An 18249-nucleotide genomic window follows, 5' to 3' on the forward strand; every position below is an offset into this window, starting at 1 on the left:
TAGAACTCCATTCTGCCCTCCTGCTGCCATCATTTGGAGTCGTACCCAGGAAACTAAGAGTGGAAATAAGCACATGGAGCCCTTGAAATCAATGTAAATTAGACGCCCAAATACCTTTGAGGTTCTGGGTCACAGAGTTCACTCTCTCTACCTCCTGCACCATTCTCCAGATATTAGTGTATTTGAAAATTAGGTAGATGGGTTAAAAGTAATTTACTGAAAGTTAAAGAAAAAATGCTGGGGCTGGATTCCTACATTTTCATGCTTTGCAAGCTTCCACCTGCCGGATACAAATCCTCCATCTTCGATTTCTTCAGCCGGAGTTTCACAAGGGCTTTATTGTAACTCTGAGCACAATTTTTAAAATAAGGGAAAATGTACCAAGTGAGTTAAATGTCAAATCAGTCCTTCTACAGAGAGAAATGCTTTCCCACAAGGCATGGCACAAAAAGCTTGTAATGCTTGAATTTAAGGGACACACTGTCAACATGAGGCATTGGCAATTTAGAAATGAATCCTATTAGTGTTAATGAAAATTACATTCCCAGTCCCTTGCATTCAGCTCAGAAAATTTACCCTTTTATATTCAAAAGCTTCATGGGAACCACTAAGATAATATACAAGTGAATCCAGTTAGACTCTTCTTTCTTCTGCTATGTTCAATTTAATCTTAAAATGGTTCATAATTGGAGAGAAAAGGGAAAACTAGACGACTTTGATTTATAAAGTCACCTTGGTGGGACCTGAACAACCTAGTATAAAATGTTCTTACACGTTATGGGCCAATTCCTCAGCAAAGCTGAGTACCCAGCCCCTTTTTGGAATCAGGCTCCAGGGAAATTAATGACTCAAGCCAACAAAACCCCAGAGGAAAGTGGAATGGTTGCAAGAGCCTAGTAATTAACTCTCTGCACATATAGGCAGATACCTCAAGCAAACACAGCTGGAAGCCCTGGTCCTGCAGTGAGCTCCATGCAAGTGGATCCTGGCAGAATTGGGGCTTTCACGCACATCCAACAGACCAAGTTCTCAATCGCAGACCCCAAACCTTATCCCGGTGGATAGTGATTTTTCCGATAAAGGAGTGATCTCGGGATGGCTGTATTCCATTCCTGGGGTCACCTGTTCTACTGGATCATCCCTATACAATTGTTTAATGTTCAGCATATTCTCCTTGACATGCATCCTTTTTGAGAGGGGAATAGAAGGTACTTTCAGGCCTAAAAGTGACCTGAAAAGTTTAAGCAGAAAGTGGTTTATATCCCTTGTGCCTTTGTGCTGTATAAAGATGGCCTGAAAGCTGGAGGGCGGGGTTAAAGGTTTTAATTTCTGCTTGTTTGCTCTTCCCAAGTTTTCCAGGAGGGCCCTCGTTAAAGGTCTCTGAGATGTACCCTGTGAACTTTCATCTTTGTTAAAACTGCAGAAACAAATTCAGAGTATTCTTAAATAGTTACAGACTAACTGATTTCAGAACAAGTATTTAATCAGTTCTGTGGATTTTTTTTTTCTTGGAAAAAATATTTCTATTGTGAGTGTGACCCTTTAAACGAGAGCATTTTAGAGGCATGTACTTACCTGTCTAATGAGGTCACTGATCTCAAATTCTTTACTCGGTACCACTGCAAAGTCAGCTTTCACTTCTGAATATGTGTCATTAATAATAGCCAAGAACATGTTCTGCGTAGAAAGGAAACATTTGGAGATTTTTCTCTATGTAAATTCTATTTCTGCTTCTATGAATCTACTCAAATCTATTCAGGTACTTATCTAGCACCCTTCTTTCCCTATTCTGATTCCGCTTCTCTTTTTCCCTGACTTGCTCATGAGTAGGGTGACCAGACAGCAAGTGTGAAAAATCGGGATGGGGTGGGAGGTAATAGGAGCCTATATAAGAGCCCCAAAAATCGGGACTGTCCCTATAAAAGCGGGACATCTGGTCACCCTACCCATGCATGCTTCTGTGCTTAGCATGGCAGGAACATGCTCTGAATCCAGCCTCAAATGCTGCTGCAGCAGAGTTCTAGAAAACTAGGAGTTGCAACTATGTCCATTTGGGCACTGGTGCCCTTGTATTAAGGATTACCGGTTAGAAAAAAGGGCCAAATTCTGCTGACATTTACACTGGTGTAAATAACAGACACAATCAAAGGTGCATCTAGATGATCAAGGAAAGGAGAATCATACCTAGGGTGTGACACCCTAGATGGAACTACAGACTGCATCCTCCTACCTCTATCCCTGTATTTGGTGATGTTCTTTGATGGAGGACCGCTCTAGCTCAGCCCATGTGAGCAGCTGCACTGCAAAGCTACACCAGAGTTACTGTGTCCTCGCTGGTCCTGCACTATCTGTGTGTTGAGAGCCTTTTGACCGCACATTCTATGATTCTTTGTGCTGCAGTAAACTGAGGCACTCTGTGATTCTTTCCCCGTGAATTGTGGGACAACTTGTCTTTCCTTCTGGGAACAGGGGGAATTGTGCGAAGGCACTGGAGAAGTATCAGCACTCAAGTGATTTAATCTGTGTCCACTCACTGCAAAGTGGGTGGATTACCAGCCCAAGTGAAAGCAGGGATCCAGAGTTTTAACCCATGCCTCCAGTTGGGCTAGCCAGCCTGGGTTGAAACCACAATTAAACTCAGGTGAGCTGAGAGGAGGGTTAAAGCAACACCTGGGTAAGAACCTGGGCTAACTCTGAAGCAAAGACAGCAAGCCCTAGTGATCACTGTCACACGACAACCCTCTATAAGAGTGACATGGCCTAGTCTGATGTGTACAAACTTCACTATGTGAAAGGAGAAGGTTGAGTATGACTTGTATTTAGTGTAAACGTATTATTATTATTCATAATTAAAACACTACTTACCAGCAATACAAAGAACACAAAGAACACGAAGGTAATGAAGTAAATGGGGCCGAGAATTCGGTTGGCTTGCTCTATGCTCGCAAAGTTAAAATCACCCAGCACTATGCGAAACTGCGTAAAACTTGGAAGGAAAAAAATAACAGAAATATTGTGACTGTGTGACCTTCTTTTAAAGGTTTAAAGGGGTTATTTTGTAAGGTAGGAAGTACGATTACTGATTAAAGAACTTCTGGAAGAGAAATGTTTAGAAAGGCACAAGCCAAACACTGGCTATCTCTGTGCATATGCCCATGCAATAAAAATGATGGCCGGTACAGGCAGTGCAGGATGGAAACTCATTGCCAAGATTCTGCTGTCTGTAAAATCAGAGTGATTACTCAGCAGGTTCTCTCTGACTTTTACCCACAGGGCATAATGGAGCATGGCCTAGAGGTCAGGAAATGTGTTCTGTGTCATTCCGAGTACATTCGGGGCTGCGGATCAGGCAACAGTCCTATCGACATGCCCATGCACAAATTATTCTTGCTGTTGGGAATGAGGGCTGTTTTCAGTCAAGACTCTGCATATAACGTTGATGTGGAAGCATATTGGGTACTGGAGGCAGTAAACCTGATTCCAGGTGCCAACTGGAATCTGACCTGGTCTGCTGCTGCTGCAGCAAGATGGTTGAGAATGCCTTTCTAGAGGAAATCCAGATGGGGCTGTGGATGGGCTACAGGGCTCTGAGCTTTGCAGCGCTCGTATTACCTGAAGAGAGTACAATGACTGTAATAGCATAATCGGTGGGGGCCTGTATTTTTAAGTTCTGCTGAGGGGAGGCTGTTTGCGTGCCCAAGAAATGGGGTGTCTGCACTGCAAAGGTTTGAAAGCTGCATACATGCAGTTCTGAAAAGTGGAAAACTCATCAACTTGTGACCCGAAGACCAGGTAGCCTAACTGTGCATAGGCAAAGAATATGATGAAAAACATGATGGCAAATCCGATGATGTCTTTGGCACAGCGGGATAAAGTGGAAGACAGCTGAGTCATCGTCTTGTTAAAGCTTATGAACTTAAATATCTGGAAGAGAACAGATCAAGTTATTACTGGGAGGTGACCAAAACATATTGTACATTCTTTAATACAATACTTGGAGTGTTGCCTGCTTACGGTTACTTACGGGTTAAGTCTGGTGTCCAATCAATATTAATAGCATGAATCTTCAGTTAGAGCTGGATTGAATGTGTTTGTGGGGAAAGGATTGCTCTGTGGGCTGGTGGCCAAATACATTTGCTCAGTAAAGCTCACCGAGGGGGACTGCGCCTCTACCGGATGCTGAGGCTTGTAATCAAGTCTGTGGCACATAGTGACCCCGGTTAAGACAGCCATGATTCAAGGCCTCCAGAATAGGGTCGATCCATGTTCGAGTGTGTATGTGGAGGGGCTGTTGATAAGGAGGTTTCTCCCCCAAATGTTTGAGTCTAAGATGACAAGTCATGAATTCAAAAGCAGATTTGCATTCTTGTGTGATGTCAGCAGCCAGGCAGACTGAATGGCACCAAGAGCCACAAACTTCCCCTCTTTACCTTAATGGCACAGGAATTAGAGTCTGCTGTGGCTTATTTAAATGCTTGGGGCCTGACTTTTTTTTTTTTTAAAGGCAGTTTCTATTCTCCCAGTGCCTCTCCTTATGCTTGTGCTCGTCTGATTCGTAGCCACCTATCTACTACAGTGCTGGGCACCTGACAAATGCCTGAGCCAGAAATATAGATCAGTGAAAATTACAGGAGTAATTTTTGTGTGTACAAATGGAAGCCAAACTCAGGGCCCTCACAGAATCTGGCCCAGACACTTTTAGAATAATAGAATCATAGAAATACAGGGCTGGAAGGGACTTCAGGGGGTCATCTAGTCCATCCTCCCTTCCTCATGCTGAGGCAGGACCAAGTAAACTTAGACTGTCCCTGACAGGTATTTGTCCAACTGGTTCTTAAAACCTTCCAGTGATGGGTATTCCACAACCTCCCTTGGGAGCCTATTCCGGAGTATAACTACTCTTATAGCTCAAAAGTTTTTCCTAATATCTAACCTAAATCTCCCTTGCTTCAGATTAAGCTGATTAATGCTTGACCTACCTTCAGGGGAGGTGGAGAACAACTGACCACCATCCTCTTTGTAACAGCCCTCAATCTGAAAAGTGTTAACAGGTCCCCCCTCAGTCTTTTTTTTTCTCAAGACTAAACGTCCAATTTTTTAAACCTTTCTCATAGGTCAGGTTTTCTAAACCTTTTATCATTTTTCTTGCTTTCCTCTGGACTTTCTCCAGTTTGTCCATATCTATTTTTTAAAGCACTGTGCCCAGTAGTAGACCTTATCTGCTCTACAAAATGAACTTTGTTGTTAAATAGCTGAAACTGTATTTAAAAGCTATCATGGCTGTGCCATCAGTATAGACCAAGTCAGAGCCTTGTTAAAACTAGGTCTACGGAATAAATGAATTTTAAAACGCTGTTTGGGCACAATTATTCCCCACTCAGTCTAGCAGGCCAATGATTCTGTACAGGAGACGGGCTTTTAGCCATGGGGTCCAAAATGTGAAACGTGTCTTTAGAAGGACTACGGCTGTGTAATGATTGGACATGTGGCTAGCCCTTGGGGATGGTTCCTTACACAGCCAGATACCCTGTTCCTCTTCTGGAATCTTATAAACAGAATTGTTGCTTTTAGCTCTACCTTTGCAGTTCAGCCTTGAAGATGTAAGAGCAAAGATTTACAATACACTTAGCAGTACTACGATTCTGGTGTACAACATAGGAAAATGGAGAACTGGTACCTTTATCCATGCAAAGAAGACATTGATAGCAATCATGTTGTTGTAACGGGTTTGCCAGTATGCAAGGAAATAAAAGTCTGGATACACATAGGCATTAGAGAGCAGGCTTTCCATCAGCAAGGACACCTCTACAGTACGGTACATATTGAAGGCAATGGCAAAGATAGACAGCTGAATAAAAGCAGAGGCTAGTCAGACTACAGTCCAGATATCCCTTCTCATCTTCAGTGCTCTAATCGTGCCCAGTTGCATGATCATTAGCCTAAAACTCTCTACAGCTTGGCAAGAATAATCAGGAACACTGAGTGAAAAAGTGAGTACATGAATGTGTTACAAGCGTGGGAAGCGTGATGTCAAGCTGGCATGTTCAGGGAAGGAGCCCATTGAAGGGGGGTGGTGTCACCTCTGTGCCATCTCCTCCTAACCACTGCCCTTCTTGACCTTGATAAAGCCCCTCCCTGGATGTCCCAACAGGACCAGGCTCTGTAGGGTCAGACAGGCATGATTCCAAGCACTGTCCCCCACCAACCACATGAGGGATGAGTAAGTAGGCTGTATTAAATTACTTCCCCCTTGAATTGTCTGCTAGGGACCATCTTCTGATAGAGGATCTGGGGTCAGGGAGCCATATGAGACCGATTCCGATCACAGCCAGGTTCCCATGAGGGCTGGGGTTGGACCAGGAAGCAGTGTATAGGATCTGAGAGTTCCAGGAGCTCAATTCCCTGTCAGTCAGGTGGGGATATGACACCCCATAACCACCTCTTCAACAGAACTACTTAAGGGAAATTCCATCAGCGGAGACTTGTGTTTCCTGTCCTATGGGTGATGAAAACCCACACCGTGGGCCAGTTCGGACCTGAGCACAGATTCAGGATTCAGCCCACAACAAACTAACATTCTAGTTGTATGTTAAGGAAATCCTAACTTTCCCGCCTGAGGGCTGCATTGGCAGATCACCAGGGGCTTTCTTCAGAGTCCACTGAACTTAATGGGAAAACTCCCACTGATGCCTGGATCAGGCCTCAGAAGCCCACGGACCACATCTAGTTTAGTTTGGTCAGAAATTCATTATGAAACTGTATTATCAGATTTATTTTTAATCATTTACATCAATGATACTCAGATCTCAGTGGTTCAGGAGCCAAATTAGCGATCAGCATTACCCAGAAGAGCCACAGTAGTGTGAATTCATTGTTTCGTTTACTATTTTTATAATATATTATAAATACAATTATACAAATAGTAAATGAAACAATGAATGAATATATATAAAATATAAATTCTCACAGTAAAATGACTGACCAAGTATTGTAGTTTTATCAACTACAATTGGTTAATAATATAGTAAAAGCATCTGGATTGGTTAATAATTAAATCACAGTGTTTTACTATCATGTGCTGCAATGAGCCGTAGGAGACGCATTAATGAGCCGCAGGTGAGTATCACTGATTTACATTATGGTAGCATCAAGAGGCCCCTGTACCAACCCTTGGAGACACTCCCTGTCCTGAAGAGCTTGCAGTTGAAATAGACAAGAGAGAACAGGGAGGGGAAGTGACTTGCCCGCAGTTACATGGCGCATCCATGGCAGAGCTGGGTATAGACCCCAGCCCTTGTCCAGTGCCCTACCCATTGGATAACATGGCCTTGTCACTGTATTAAACTGGATAGACCCATTGTAACCAAGAACTGAATCAAGGCTGTTTTCTTTCTTGGCCATCTCTGTCACATCTCACAATGGCCATTTGTTCCAAACTGGTTGTTTCCGATGGAAATCTCAAACCTGCAGGTAGAAGCCAGGATTGGGTAGTACTCACCGACACCAGCAGCATGTCCAGCCAGTTCCAGGCACTTTTAAAATATTCCGTTTTCAGTTTTTTAACTTTTAAAATTTCTTGGATGATGAAAGTAAAGATGAAGAGGCAAAAGATGACTTCACAAGAGGCAAGGAAATAATCGTAATAAGTGACGTATCTGAGAAGCTTTACTGAGTAAAACTGCGAAGAAGGAAGAGCACCACCAGTGGCTGGGAATTCCACTACCAACCTGTGAAGTGAATTAGACAGGATTGTATTTGTTGCTGGTTTCAGTGAAAAGACAGCATAATTTTAAGGACAAAGAGTTAAAGTGAAAACATGATCCAATGAGGGAAATGCTTGTGTGAAAATAGCAAGCTTAACAACTCCCATTTCCATTAACTCTTCCTTTCTGGATGACTGAGAATTATCTTTAGAGGGAGTGTAATGGAATAGGCTGAAGACAAATCAAGAAAAGCATGTGGCACACAATCCAAATAGGTGCTGTCAGTTAAAATATTCCATCTGCTTGCACTGATCTTAATTAAATGGTGTCTGAGCAGATCAGACACTCTGCCAAGCCCTAAGTTCAGGATTCTGTGGTTTTTTTTTTTTCCTTCAGTAGCTGATAAGACTAATACCCAAGGCTCTGATGGTGCAAAAGGTTACTCAGTCAAGTCCTGCCCCATAGGAATAATCAGCTATACAGCTAGGCGTAACCCTCTGCACGATTGGGTTGAAGCATTTGCTCTCATTTTAAGAATTAGCTGTCTTGCCAACTGCTGAGTGAGAAACACAGAATAGGGTGTGCTGGAGGTAAACAGCCTTTTATTTCACCCTTAAAGAAGCATAATGCCTTAGTAAATGGGATTTCAGATGGAGTAAATGTAAGCACTGACCTGACTACACAAAAGAGGTTTATGTTGGCATTATACACTGAGAAGTCAATAAATACGACTCTTGTCCCTCTAGTGAGCCAGCCGTTACGTCTGAGAAACGCAAGCTTCCTTATGCTCTCACTCCTTGATTTAGGTAAGGTGAACATAAATCCTCCACCGCTGTAAAGGCCCATGGCTCCCCAGTGCCAGGGGGCCAATGAGGATGCAGAGGAATACGTCCATCTGTTAGAGACAAGGAAATAAAGGAGGTCCACTCATGGGGAAATTGGATTGGAAGAGGTTTCTAATGTATCCAATTCTTTTCCCGTTCCTATGCTTCACTCAACCACTACTGTATTTTGGACTGTAATCCAGGCTCTTAAATGATCCTTTCCTCACTAGGAAAGATGGAATACAGACTTGGCCTTGGAAGATTTACATATATTTAATTTGGGTAGTCAATACATTCTTCAAAGACAGATCTACTTATGAGCTTGACTTTCTCCCATGATAAAGCAGATAAATTAATAGCGTACACCTTCTATATCCAAATGGAACATCTCCTGTTTACACACAGATTATTGCTATTGTAGTAATCCCAGTTTACGTTCTCTTTAAATGGATTTGAATGATCCTAAGTAAAATTTGTAGTAATGGCTGAAAAATTCTTCTGGAGGTCTGAAAAGCCTACTTTACCTCTGTTTGCATGGCATTCGTAGTAGACCTGAAGAGGTCAGCTCAAATTCAGGTCTCCCATAATTTAGTGCCTCTCCAGTCAAATCAATGGAGTTGCAGACATCTTATGCCAGTGCTGAATTTGGTCTATAGTCCCTAGTCTTCCCCCGCCCCTTAACTGTGCATCTATTGTGCCAAATTCCTTTGTTACAGTTGGTGTACACCCAAATCAGTGGGGCTGCACCAATGTAAATCAGTGAAGAATTTGTCCGTGTGTGTGTGTGTGTGTGTAATTGTATCAACTCAGAAATAGCATGGTTAGATCATTGAGATAATCTGTGCAGTAAAGCAACAACAATGGAAATTGCACTGAGCATTTTTCAGGTTTTATGGGTAGAATTCTGAAAAACATTTAATTAAGTGTCCAACTCCCATTGAAAGTCATGGGATTTTAAAAACCCTACATGTCTTAAAAACCCATATCCAAAGTAAAGAGTAAGAAAATCCAAAGTGGAATACTACAGTACTTACACAGACCCATTCTTCAGACCAAAATCAGATTTATCTTCAGCTACATAGCGGTATTCGCGATAACACTCTTTCAGAAATGTTCGGAAATAGGGATAGATGGCGCACGTGTTGTTGCGGACTTTTAGCTGACGAATCTGGGCTACTCCTAAAAGTAAGTTCTCATAGTAAACATGACTGCTGTTTTTGTGGCTGGTCAATGTCTTGTTGTTGTACCATGTGTCCCAGTAGAGACCATCAAGCAGGGGTCCTTCTGCAAACTACATAATGCAATGAGATTAGATAAGAGAAACTTTCAGTGTAAGCTTTTTAAGATACCAATCTTCCTTATAGGGCTCTCCGATAAAAGGCTAGAAATTACAAGTTAGGGCAGAAAACCTAGTTGTTCTCCAGAAGCTAAGAACAGTGGAAGGTGATAGGTTATAAGAACGGCCATACTGAGTCAGACCAAAGGTCCATTTAGCCCAGTATCCTGTCTTCCAACAGTGGCCAATGCCAGGTGCCCCAGAGGGAATGAACAGAACAGGTCATCATCAAGTGATCCATCCTATGTTGCTCGTTCCCAGCTTCTGGCAATCCTGTTGTTCATGGCCTTTGAAGAGAAAGCAAAGTGCAGACGCTGACATGGCTGGGTATACTGTCTTGCATCACAGTGTAGGCAGGGAACTGTGCCGCCTGGGGAAAAAATGCAGGTTTCCGCTCAAGAGAGATGATGGCTGGGAGCAGGGCCGGCTTTAAGCCGATTTCCCCCAATTCCCTGGAATCTGGCCCCACGCCTAAGAGGGCCCCGTGCCTTAGGCATCTTTTTAATTTATTTTTTTTTAAACTCACTCGGCGGGGGGGGGGTTCCGCTCCGGGGCTTCATTGGCATTTCGGCGGGGGGGAGGGTCCTTCAGACCCCCCCCCGCTGCCGAAGTGCCACCGAAGTCCCGGACCGCTGCTGGTTATTCAAATCCGGCCTCGCCCTTCATAAAGCTGGCCCTGGCTGGGAGCCTAGAGTGGGTGTCCTTGCGGGACCACAGAGAGAGAATATGGGTGCAGTTTCCCTGAACTGTGACAGTTACATGTGGTTCTGTAATGACCATTTGGTTATTCGGGATCAAATCTGACTTTCCAAAGACCAGTTCTGATATGTACTTAAGGGTTTGCTCCTGGCTTATATTGATCAATAGAACTTTTGATCAAATGGATCAGACTTTGTTTTTGAAGGCAGGAAAGAATTCCGCCCCCCCTCCCTTTCTAAGTGCTACTTGGCTGCTGATAAAGAATGTTACAGCTTGGATGAGTGCTAATCAGAACCAATAAAAATGTGATTGATGCAGCTTGGCACTAGAATGCATATTACAATTTGCTGTCTTTTGAAAGATGGAGACTTTGCATTAATACATGTGTTGGGAGCTCAGAATTGTACGGATCCAACTGTAGTGATCAAGGGTGGGGCCTGGGTCCCCCAGATTGATCTTATAATCAGATTCCTGCTTTTATATCTTAAGTAGGAAAAAAATTGTCCTAGAATTACAATCTTTGTGTCTTCTAGTGTTGCCTGGACACTATAGCAAACTGAGCTCAGTCCCCCATCTAGTGGTAAAAATCTGTGTGAGCATCTTGCACTCAGCTTTATACCAAAGCTTCAACTCAAAGGTTATGTCTACACTGCAATAAAACACCCATGGCTTACTCACTCAGGCTTGCAGGGCTCAGGCTGCAGGCTATGTAATTGCAGTGTAGATGTTTGGGCTCAGCCTGGACTCCAGCTAAACCCGAATTTCTACACTGCAATTTTGCAGCCCAAGCCCTGTGAGCGCAAGTCAGCTGATATGCAATAAAACACCTGCAGCTGGCCCATATGTCTACATGGAAGAGAAATCCACAGCAGCAAGTCTCAGAGCCCGGTCAACTGACTCGGACTTGTGCTATGGGGCTAAAAGTAGCAGTGTAGAAGTTCTCGCTCAGGCCGGCCAGCTTTGGCGCTCAGACGCTGCTGCCTCACCAGGTTTCAGAGTCTGGCCTCCCGCCTAAGACTCGCTGCTTCAGGGGATTTATTTATTTTTGCCATGTAGACATACCCTAAGTGGAATCCCAGTTGCAAACCAGGTAATCAAGGGGAAAGCTCCTCTTGGCTGAGCTGCTAGGACCTGTCCTGTGCTAACCCACCCCAGGAAAGTCATTTCTTTGTAACTGAAAATCGAGACAACTGTAAAATCAAAGTATTTCCTTTTCTGTTTTCCTCTGATTAACCCAATCCTGAGACTGAGAGCAGGAAAGAACAATGATGAACATCCCCTCCTATAGTTAGGTTAGTCAATCAATGCCTCACTGTGTTTGTTTGGAGACTATCAGAAATGCCTATATTTGTACTCAGATCTTTTACAAACTTAGAGTTGTTCAACCCTTCTCCAGCTGGTGAGACACTACACTGGTTTCTGTACCACAACACCTCTTCTGGTCTGGATAAGTCTTGTATACAAAATGTTCCACTGTTGCTAACACCTCTGAAGCTGCACAATAACACTAAATGTTTGCCCTCCTAGTCAGCTCCCAACAAAACAATTAAAATTAGAAGCTTACCTTCCAGAAATCAACCATGCTGCCTATGGTCTTGAAGGAAGTTCTATCTGTCTCAGACACAGAGGTTTCCAGAAAGAGATTTGACATAACTTTGTTCAAGTAATACATGTCTGTGTTCACCATGCCAAATGTCACTAGCAAGAAAGAAAGGGATTGATTGTAAAATGAGGTCTGAGGATGAAGACAACTGCCAGTAGCACCGTGATATCCCGATTGTGCTGCTTATATCAAACTGGAACAGTAGTAGCCTGGAAACACAATCTAGAAATGAGGGTACTTTTGGTCTGTTAAAAGCAAATGAAAATTCTACACTTTCATTTAATATACTTTAAGCAGATAAGCCACCTTGGGTACCCGTTTACCTTATCACAGTAACTATACTGCGGCCCTGCATGCATTACAAGGTGCCAAAGGTCATTGTTTAGAATGTATTTAAATCAAAGGAAATAAGTGTAAGCACCAGAGGAGTATATAATGTTTTCCAATTTCTTAGTGCCTTTCATCTCAATTCATTTTATGTTATGGTCCAGATTCTGATGGTACTTCAGTTTTACAATGGGGTATCATCTTCAATAACTGTTATTCTGGAAGAACAGTTTTGTTGGGGCACTTGCAAATGAAACCACACCATTGGCTGAAAGTCAAAGGGGTGGGAGATTGAGGGCATGTCTACACTACTGCGCTACATCGGTGCTGCTGGGCCGCTGCAGTGCGTCTGGTAAAGACATGCTTTGCCAACGGGAGAACGCTCTTCCATAGGCATAATTACTCCATCTTGGTGATAGGCAGAAGCTATGTCAGTGTCCTGCTGACATAGTGCGGTATAGACAGCGCTTTAAATCCACATAACTTACGTCGCTCAAGGGGATGTGGTTTTCACACCCCTGAGCAACGTAAGTTACATCAACTTAAACAATAGTGTAGACCGGCTCTAAGTGGTGGTAACGCTCAGCCTTCCTAGCCCAATGTTATACACTGAAAGAGGCGTAGCTCTCTTTGTAAGCCAAAAAATATTTGAAAACAATGCATTACAATTCATTTAGTTCATTGGTGGACTTACATATACATAGATCTGTAAGGAAAATGATGTAGATCAGCAGTTCCTGAAGGGTAGTTTTAATTTCTAGCTCTCTGCTATAGCTCAGACGAGGTTTCACAATACCTAACCATGTGAAATAAAAAGCAGAATGAAAAAGAAATGCAGGGAAGTAGAGGAGGGGCATACATATTCTCAGAAATAAAATTAAAACCAGGTTCCAACTATGCAGGGAAAATCCTCAGGCCTTTTAGCATTGGTAAAGTGAAACCCCTTTTAACCCTGAGGTTTCCCAAATATGTTTTCAAATTCTTATATGCAGTGAAAGAAGGGGCTTTCAGATCAGAGGAACGTGCATGATTGGGGAGTTTCCCTCGCTTTGAGTGTTGGGTGCAGTACTTGGGGCTTTTTCAGGATCTGATTCCTTATTGGCTTGTTTAAGGACATTTTAGTGCCATGATGTTGCAGTAGAGAGTTGGGTTCTTGCTCATACAAAGCAGAAAGTCCGTGTGAGAGCTTCTGGGATTGTTCAAAGAATGGGATGGCGGGTAAAGCACTTGCAGGAATGGGAAGGGGGTGGACACTGCTTTGGCTGCATCCCATCCCCTCTTCTTTGTTTATAAGTCATCCCAGTCCCTCTAAACTTAGTCAGGGACCTAGCTGGAGAGTGCCTATCACATTGTTATTGCTGTACAAACACAATAATCAATAACAGGCTTGCCCCGGGGGGAACTAGGCTGGACTGTGCAAGGCCTGGAATGGCCAATGGCATGGGGGAGAGGGAGCCACGGGCGAGGTCGGGTCTGAAGGGCACTGGATGAGCTGAGCAGGGGATGGGTAGGTTGTGCTTTCTAGACTGAGTAGGGCAGGGTTGGCTGAGCTGGGCTCACAATGATGGGAGGGGCAGGGACAGACCCCACAGGTTGTGAAGGGACATGGTAGCCATCGCAGGGATGGGATGGTTTAGATGAGTGAACAGGAGCTGGGCTAGGCTAGTTAGGGGTGCCCCGGGCCAGGGCTGGGCTAGTTCAGTGTTGTCGGGGAGGGGAACTGGGCTAGCTCAGGGTGCACGGGGGGCTGGGCTGGCTGGGGATTGGGCTAGATTGGAGTGCGTAGGGGGGCTGGGCTGGTTTGGTGGAGGGGTTTGGCTAGCTGGGGGGGCTCAGCTGTTCAGGGGGCTGTTTGGGGAGTGGGTTGGGCTAGCTGGGGTGCACCGGGTCTGGGCTGTTTTGGGGAGCTGTTTGGGGTTGGGCTGTTACGGGGAGGGGTTTGGGGGATTGGGCAAGCTGGGGGTGCACAGGGGGGCTGTTTCAGGGGGGCTGTTTGGGGGTTGGGCTAGCTGGGGATGCATTGGGGGGCTGTTTGGGGGGTTGGGCTAGCTGGGGTGCACGGGGATGGGCTGTTTTGGGGGCTGTTTGGGGTGTTGGGCAAGCTGGGGGTGCACGGGGGGTGGGCTGTTCGGGGGGGGGCTGGGCTAGCTGGGGGGCCTGGCTGTTTGGGGGGGGTGTTGGGCGGTGGGGACCTGAGCTCCGCGGGACGCTGGGCCCGCCGCCGCCGCCGCCGCCGCCGCCCCCGCCCCTCACCCACCGCCCACTCTGCGGGTCCCCGAAGGTCGCCGCTCGGCTCGGGGCTCCGCCGCCTCCAGGCCGACCGGCCCGCTCGGGTGCTCCATGGCGGGGACTCGGCTCCGCCCGGCTCTGAACCGCCCCGCGGCTCGCGCTGCGGCCGGGCCGAACTTTGCGGGCCCGCCCGAGCCTGAACCGGGCCCCGGCCCCGCGGCAGCTCCGGCTGAGCCGGTGGGTGATGATCCCAACACACCGGGCCGGGGGCACTCGGCGCCGCCCCAGCCAGGGCCGAGCAGGGAAGCTCCGCGCTAGGCGGGTGGCGGTTTTGAAGCCCGGGATGGGCCAGGCCCGCTCGGTCCCGCCTCAGCGCGGGAGGCTGGAGGCGAGCTCTGGGGAACCCTTCCAGCCAGGGCCGCCCAGTGACCACCCGGGCAGCAGCGATGGGGGAACCCGGCAGTGCGGAGACAGGATGCGACTTGAGCCCTTGTCAGGGTGGCTTCCCGCCCTGGAGCTTACTAAGCACGGGAAGAAGGTGCTCCCTGCTTGCAGCAGTTCTGTCCTGGGTGATGGTTGGGGTCGGGAGCTTTACTCAGCTGCCACTGTCATGCTGGCTTCGAAGCAGTCTTGTTCTGAGCATGTGCTGCCCCATTTGGAAATCACAGCACAGACCCGCTCTTTTGTCCTCCTTGCTGCCACGGTGAATAAGCTGAAGGCTCTGTACTTTCTTGGCTGTGGATCCTTCAGATGAAACAGAAGTGAGGCTCTTTGTGGACTTTTGGCACCTCTTGCAAGACTGGAGTTCTCCACAGCATCCTTAGTCACCATTTCCCTTGTTGGGCAGCATGGTACTTGTCTGCCCTCGCTGAAATTAAGCCACCTGTGGAGTGAGGTTATGGTATTTTACCCCAATGTGAAACTGAAAGAACACTTGGAGTATCATCAGACTCTGGACCATAACAATAAAATGAATTGAGATGAAAGGCACAAAGCGACTGGAAAATCTACTTCACAAACTTATTTCCTTACTGTTTTAGAATGTATTTAAATCTGAGTTTAAGCACTTTGTAACGCCTGCAGGATCCTGGTATAGTTACTGCGATAAGGGTGACTATATAGCACCCGTGGCTTATCTGCTTAGAGCACAATAAATAAAAATGTATAACTGGGAATTTTCATACAGTCCTGGGTGCCCCATCAGACAGCCCAGTCTGGCCTGGACTCCATAGAACAGGCTAGTGCCACAAAAATACACCCCCCGCCCCATTCTTACAGTTTTGTTTCCAGGCTACTTGTTTCTCAGTTTGATATAAAATCCACTATTAGGATATCACTATTCTGTCTACCCTATATATGCTGTTACAACAGCCATCTCTAATGATAGAAGACCAGCATGTGAGAGAGAAACTTGGTTTGAGTCTCTATCTCGTCGGTCTTTGGATTAAAAAAAAAAAAACACAAAACTTGCTATTCTGGGACATTCATAAAAATAAGTTAGCACAAGATGATACCTCACAGAGCATCAGCTCACTCTCTCGGAAAAGTTATTCGGCACCAATACTTAAAATTTTTATTGTGTAAATGTGTCTATTTAATAGGAATTGGTAAAATCACCAGTTTCCTGCTCCCGCCAGCATTTAAGAACATAAGATAAGAAAGGACCGTGCAGGTCAGAAAGAAGGTCCATCATCAGCATCTGTGTCTAGACAGTGGCCAATGCAATGTGCCCCTGAGGGGAGTGAAAAAAACAGGCAATGATCATGATCTCTCTCTCTGCCCATCATCTCATCTCCTCTGAACACAGAGGCTAGGGACACCTTTACTTTTGATGAGTGAAATAGGGGTCAATGTTAGCATGAAACTTGATTTTAAGTTGTTTTCAGGGTGGGTGGGTGTTTTTGTTTTTGCAATATCACAGGGAAAGAGGAATAAAGATTTTTTTTTTATGTGTCATGGAATTTAAGGCCAGAAGGGACCATTATGGTCATCTAATTTGAGCTTCAGCATAGCATCTACTATTTCTTAGTCTGAAGGACTTTTTTTTCAATTTCAAGAAAGTCAGATGACTTATGAAAATCCTGTGTAGTGGCAGGCTGGGGAGGAGAGGAGAGCACAAGTAGACTTCACTGAGTGCTAAGGGCTTTTAATGTACAAACCATTGCTTTGTGCTTGTCCTTTTCATAAAGGCACACACAAAATTAGTTTGTCATTTCCTCAGAAGGTTAAACACACTTTACACGTTTGGCAACTTTTGTTCCTAGTAGAGCACCATTAACAGGGGGTTTTGTTTAGTGTGGTGCCTGCTCCAGTGTCCTCAAGACTGAATAGATGTAGGAGCAGAGTTTGGCAGAACAAGCCCTTCCAGTTCTAAAGCCAAGAATTGGCCGTTGCCTATTTTTAATAAATTCCAACAAAACATTTGGTGATTGGTAGGACATCTCATTTTCCTATAGCAGGATCAGACAATGTCTAGTAATTGGCCTAGAAGAGAAATTGTGTGTATATATATATATATATGTGCAGGCTCTTCATTTTATTTATTAGTATTGAGTTAGAATAGGGGTCGGCCACCTTTCAGAAGTGGTGTGCTGAGTCTTCATTTATTCACTCTGATTTAAGGTTTCGCGTACCAGTAATGCATTTTAATGTTTTTAGAAGGTCTCTTTCATAAGTCTATAATATATAACTAAACTATTGTTATATGTAAAGTAAATAAGGTTTTTAAAATGTTTAAGAAGCTTTATTTAAAATTAAATTAAAATGCAGAGCCTCCTGGACCAGTGATCAGGAGCTGGGCAGGTGCCACTGAAAATCAGCTTGTGTGCCACCTTCAGCACGTGTGCCATAGGTTGCCTACCCCGAGTTAGAGCCTAGGAGCCCGTCATGGACCAGAAGCCCTTCGTGTTAGGTGTTGTATAAAACAGAACAAAGAGACTGCAGTGTTTAGAGTGGGACATGAACAATGTCTTACAGATGGCAGAAATCTCTCCTGCAGTGACAGAGTTGGATTAAAAAGTGGTTTATTCATTAGTCCCAGGGCGTTTATAATCTCTCTTTTGTTGTTGTTTGTTTGTACAGCACCTAGTGCCATGGGATCCTGATCCATGGCTGGGGCTTCTAGGAACTATGGTAATAATCACAGAAAGATTTAAGTTTCCCCTCAAAAACAAAAACCACACACACACACCCAAGTCCCATATACACAACAGTCTACACTAGATTAGTTCCCCAACTAGGGTCAGCCACAGTGAAGAGAGAACAGAAAGAGCAATGGCTTACTTGAGCTGCTGTAACCTAACAGCCCGTTCAATGGGGTGGAGGGAGAGGTACGGTGGTGCTGTTGTCACAGCATGTGCGGTGGTCTTCATGGCTACTGGGCATGCAGCCCACTGTGCAGACTTCCTGGTTGCTATATATTCTATACTGTGGGTAGTTTTGACTGCCCGCCTCCCCACTGCCAATAAATATTATTCATCTGTTTAAAGGAAAATTGCAGAGTACAAAGTCTAGCTCTACTCCATGGAT

General features: G+C 44.9%; 1 protein-coding gene across 5 annotated transcripts in view; it reads right to left on the bottom strand.

Moving 5' to 3' along the window:
- Positions 1 to 15514, bottom strand: part of PKD2L2 (polycystin 2 like 2, transient receptor potential cation channel) — a 29512-nt gene extending 13998 nt beyond the window's left edge. The window contains exons 1-11 of one of the 5 annotated variants that reach the window (XM_039483356.1): positions 14750 to 15079; positions 13187 to 13288; positions 12127 to 12260; positions 9562 to 9818; positions 8377 to 8598; positions 7499 to 7727; positions 5678 to 5848; positions 3743 to 3924; positions 2866 to 2986; positions 1576 to 1677; positions 256 to 347 (exon numbers count right to left, since the gene is read on the bottom strand). In XM_039483356.1, the coding sequence (XP_039339290.1) occupies positions 256 to 347; positions 1576 to 1677; positions 2866 to 2986; positions 3743 to 3924; positions 5678 to 5848; positions 7499 to 7727; positions 8377 to 8598; positions 9562 to 9818; positions 12127 to 12260; positions 13187 to 13288; positions 14750 to 14834 (1697 nt within the window). In that variant the 5' untranslated portion in view covers positions 14835 to 15079. Of the gene's footprint in view, positions 1 to 255; positions 348 to 1575; positions 1678 to 2865; positions 2987 to 3742; positions 3925 to 5677; positions 5849 to 7498; positions 7728 to 8376; positions 8599 to 9561; positions 9819 to 12126; positions 12261 to 13186; positions 13289 to 14749; positions 15092 to 15243 lie in introns of those variants that run through there. The other 4 variants (XM_039483359.1, XM_039483355.1, XM_039483357.1 and 1 more) reach the window with 4 other exon arrangements.
- Positions 15515 to 18249: the final 2735 nt, after the last annotated feature.

This window comes from Mauremys reevesii, linkage group 8 (genome assembly GCF_016161935.1).
Source record: "Mauremys reevesii isolate NIE-2019 linkage group 8, ASM1616193v1, whole genome shotgun sequence".
NCBI classification, from domain to species: domain Eukaryota; kingdom Metazoa; phylum Chordata; order Testudines; family Geoemydidae; genus Mauremys; species Mauremys reevesii.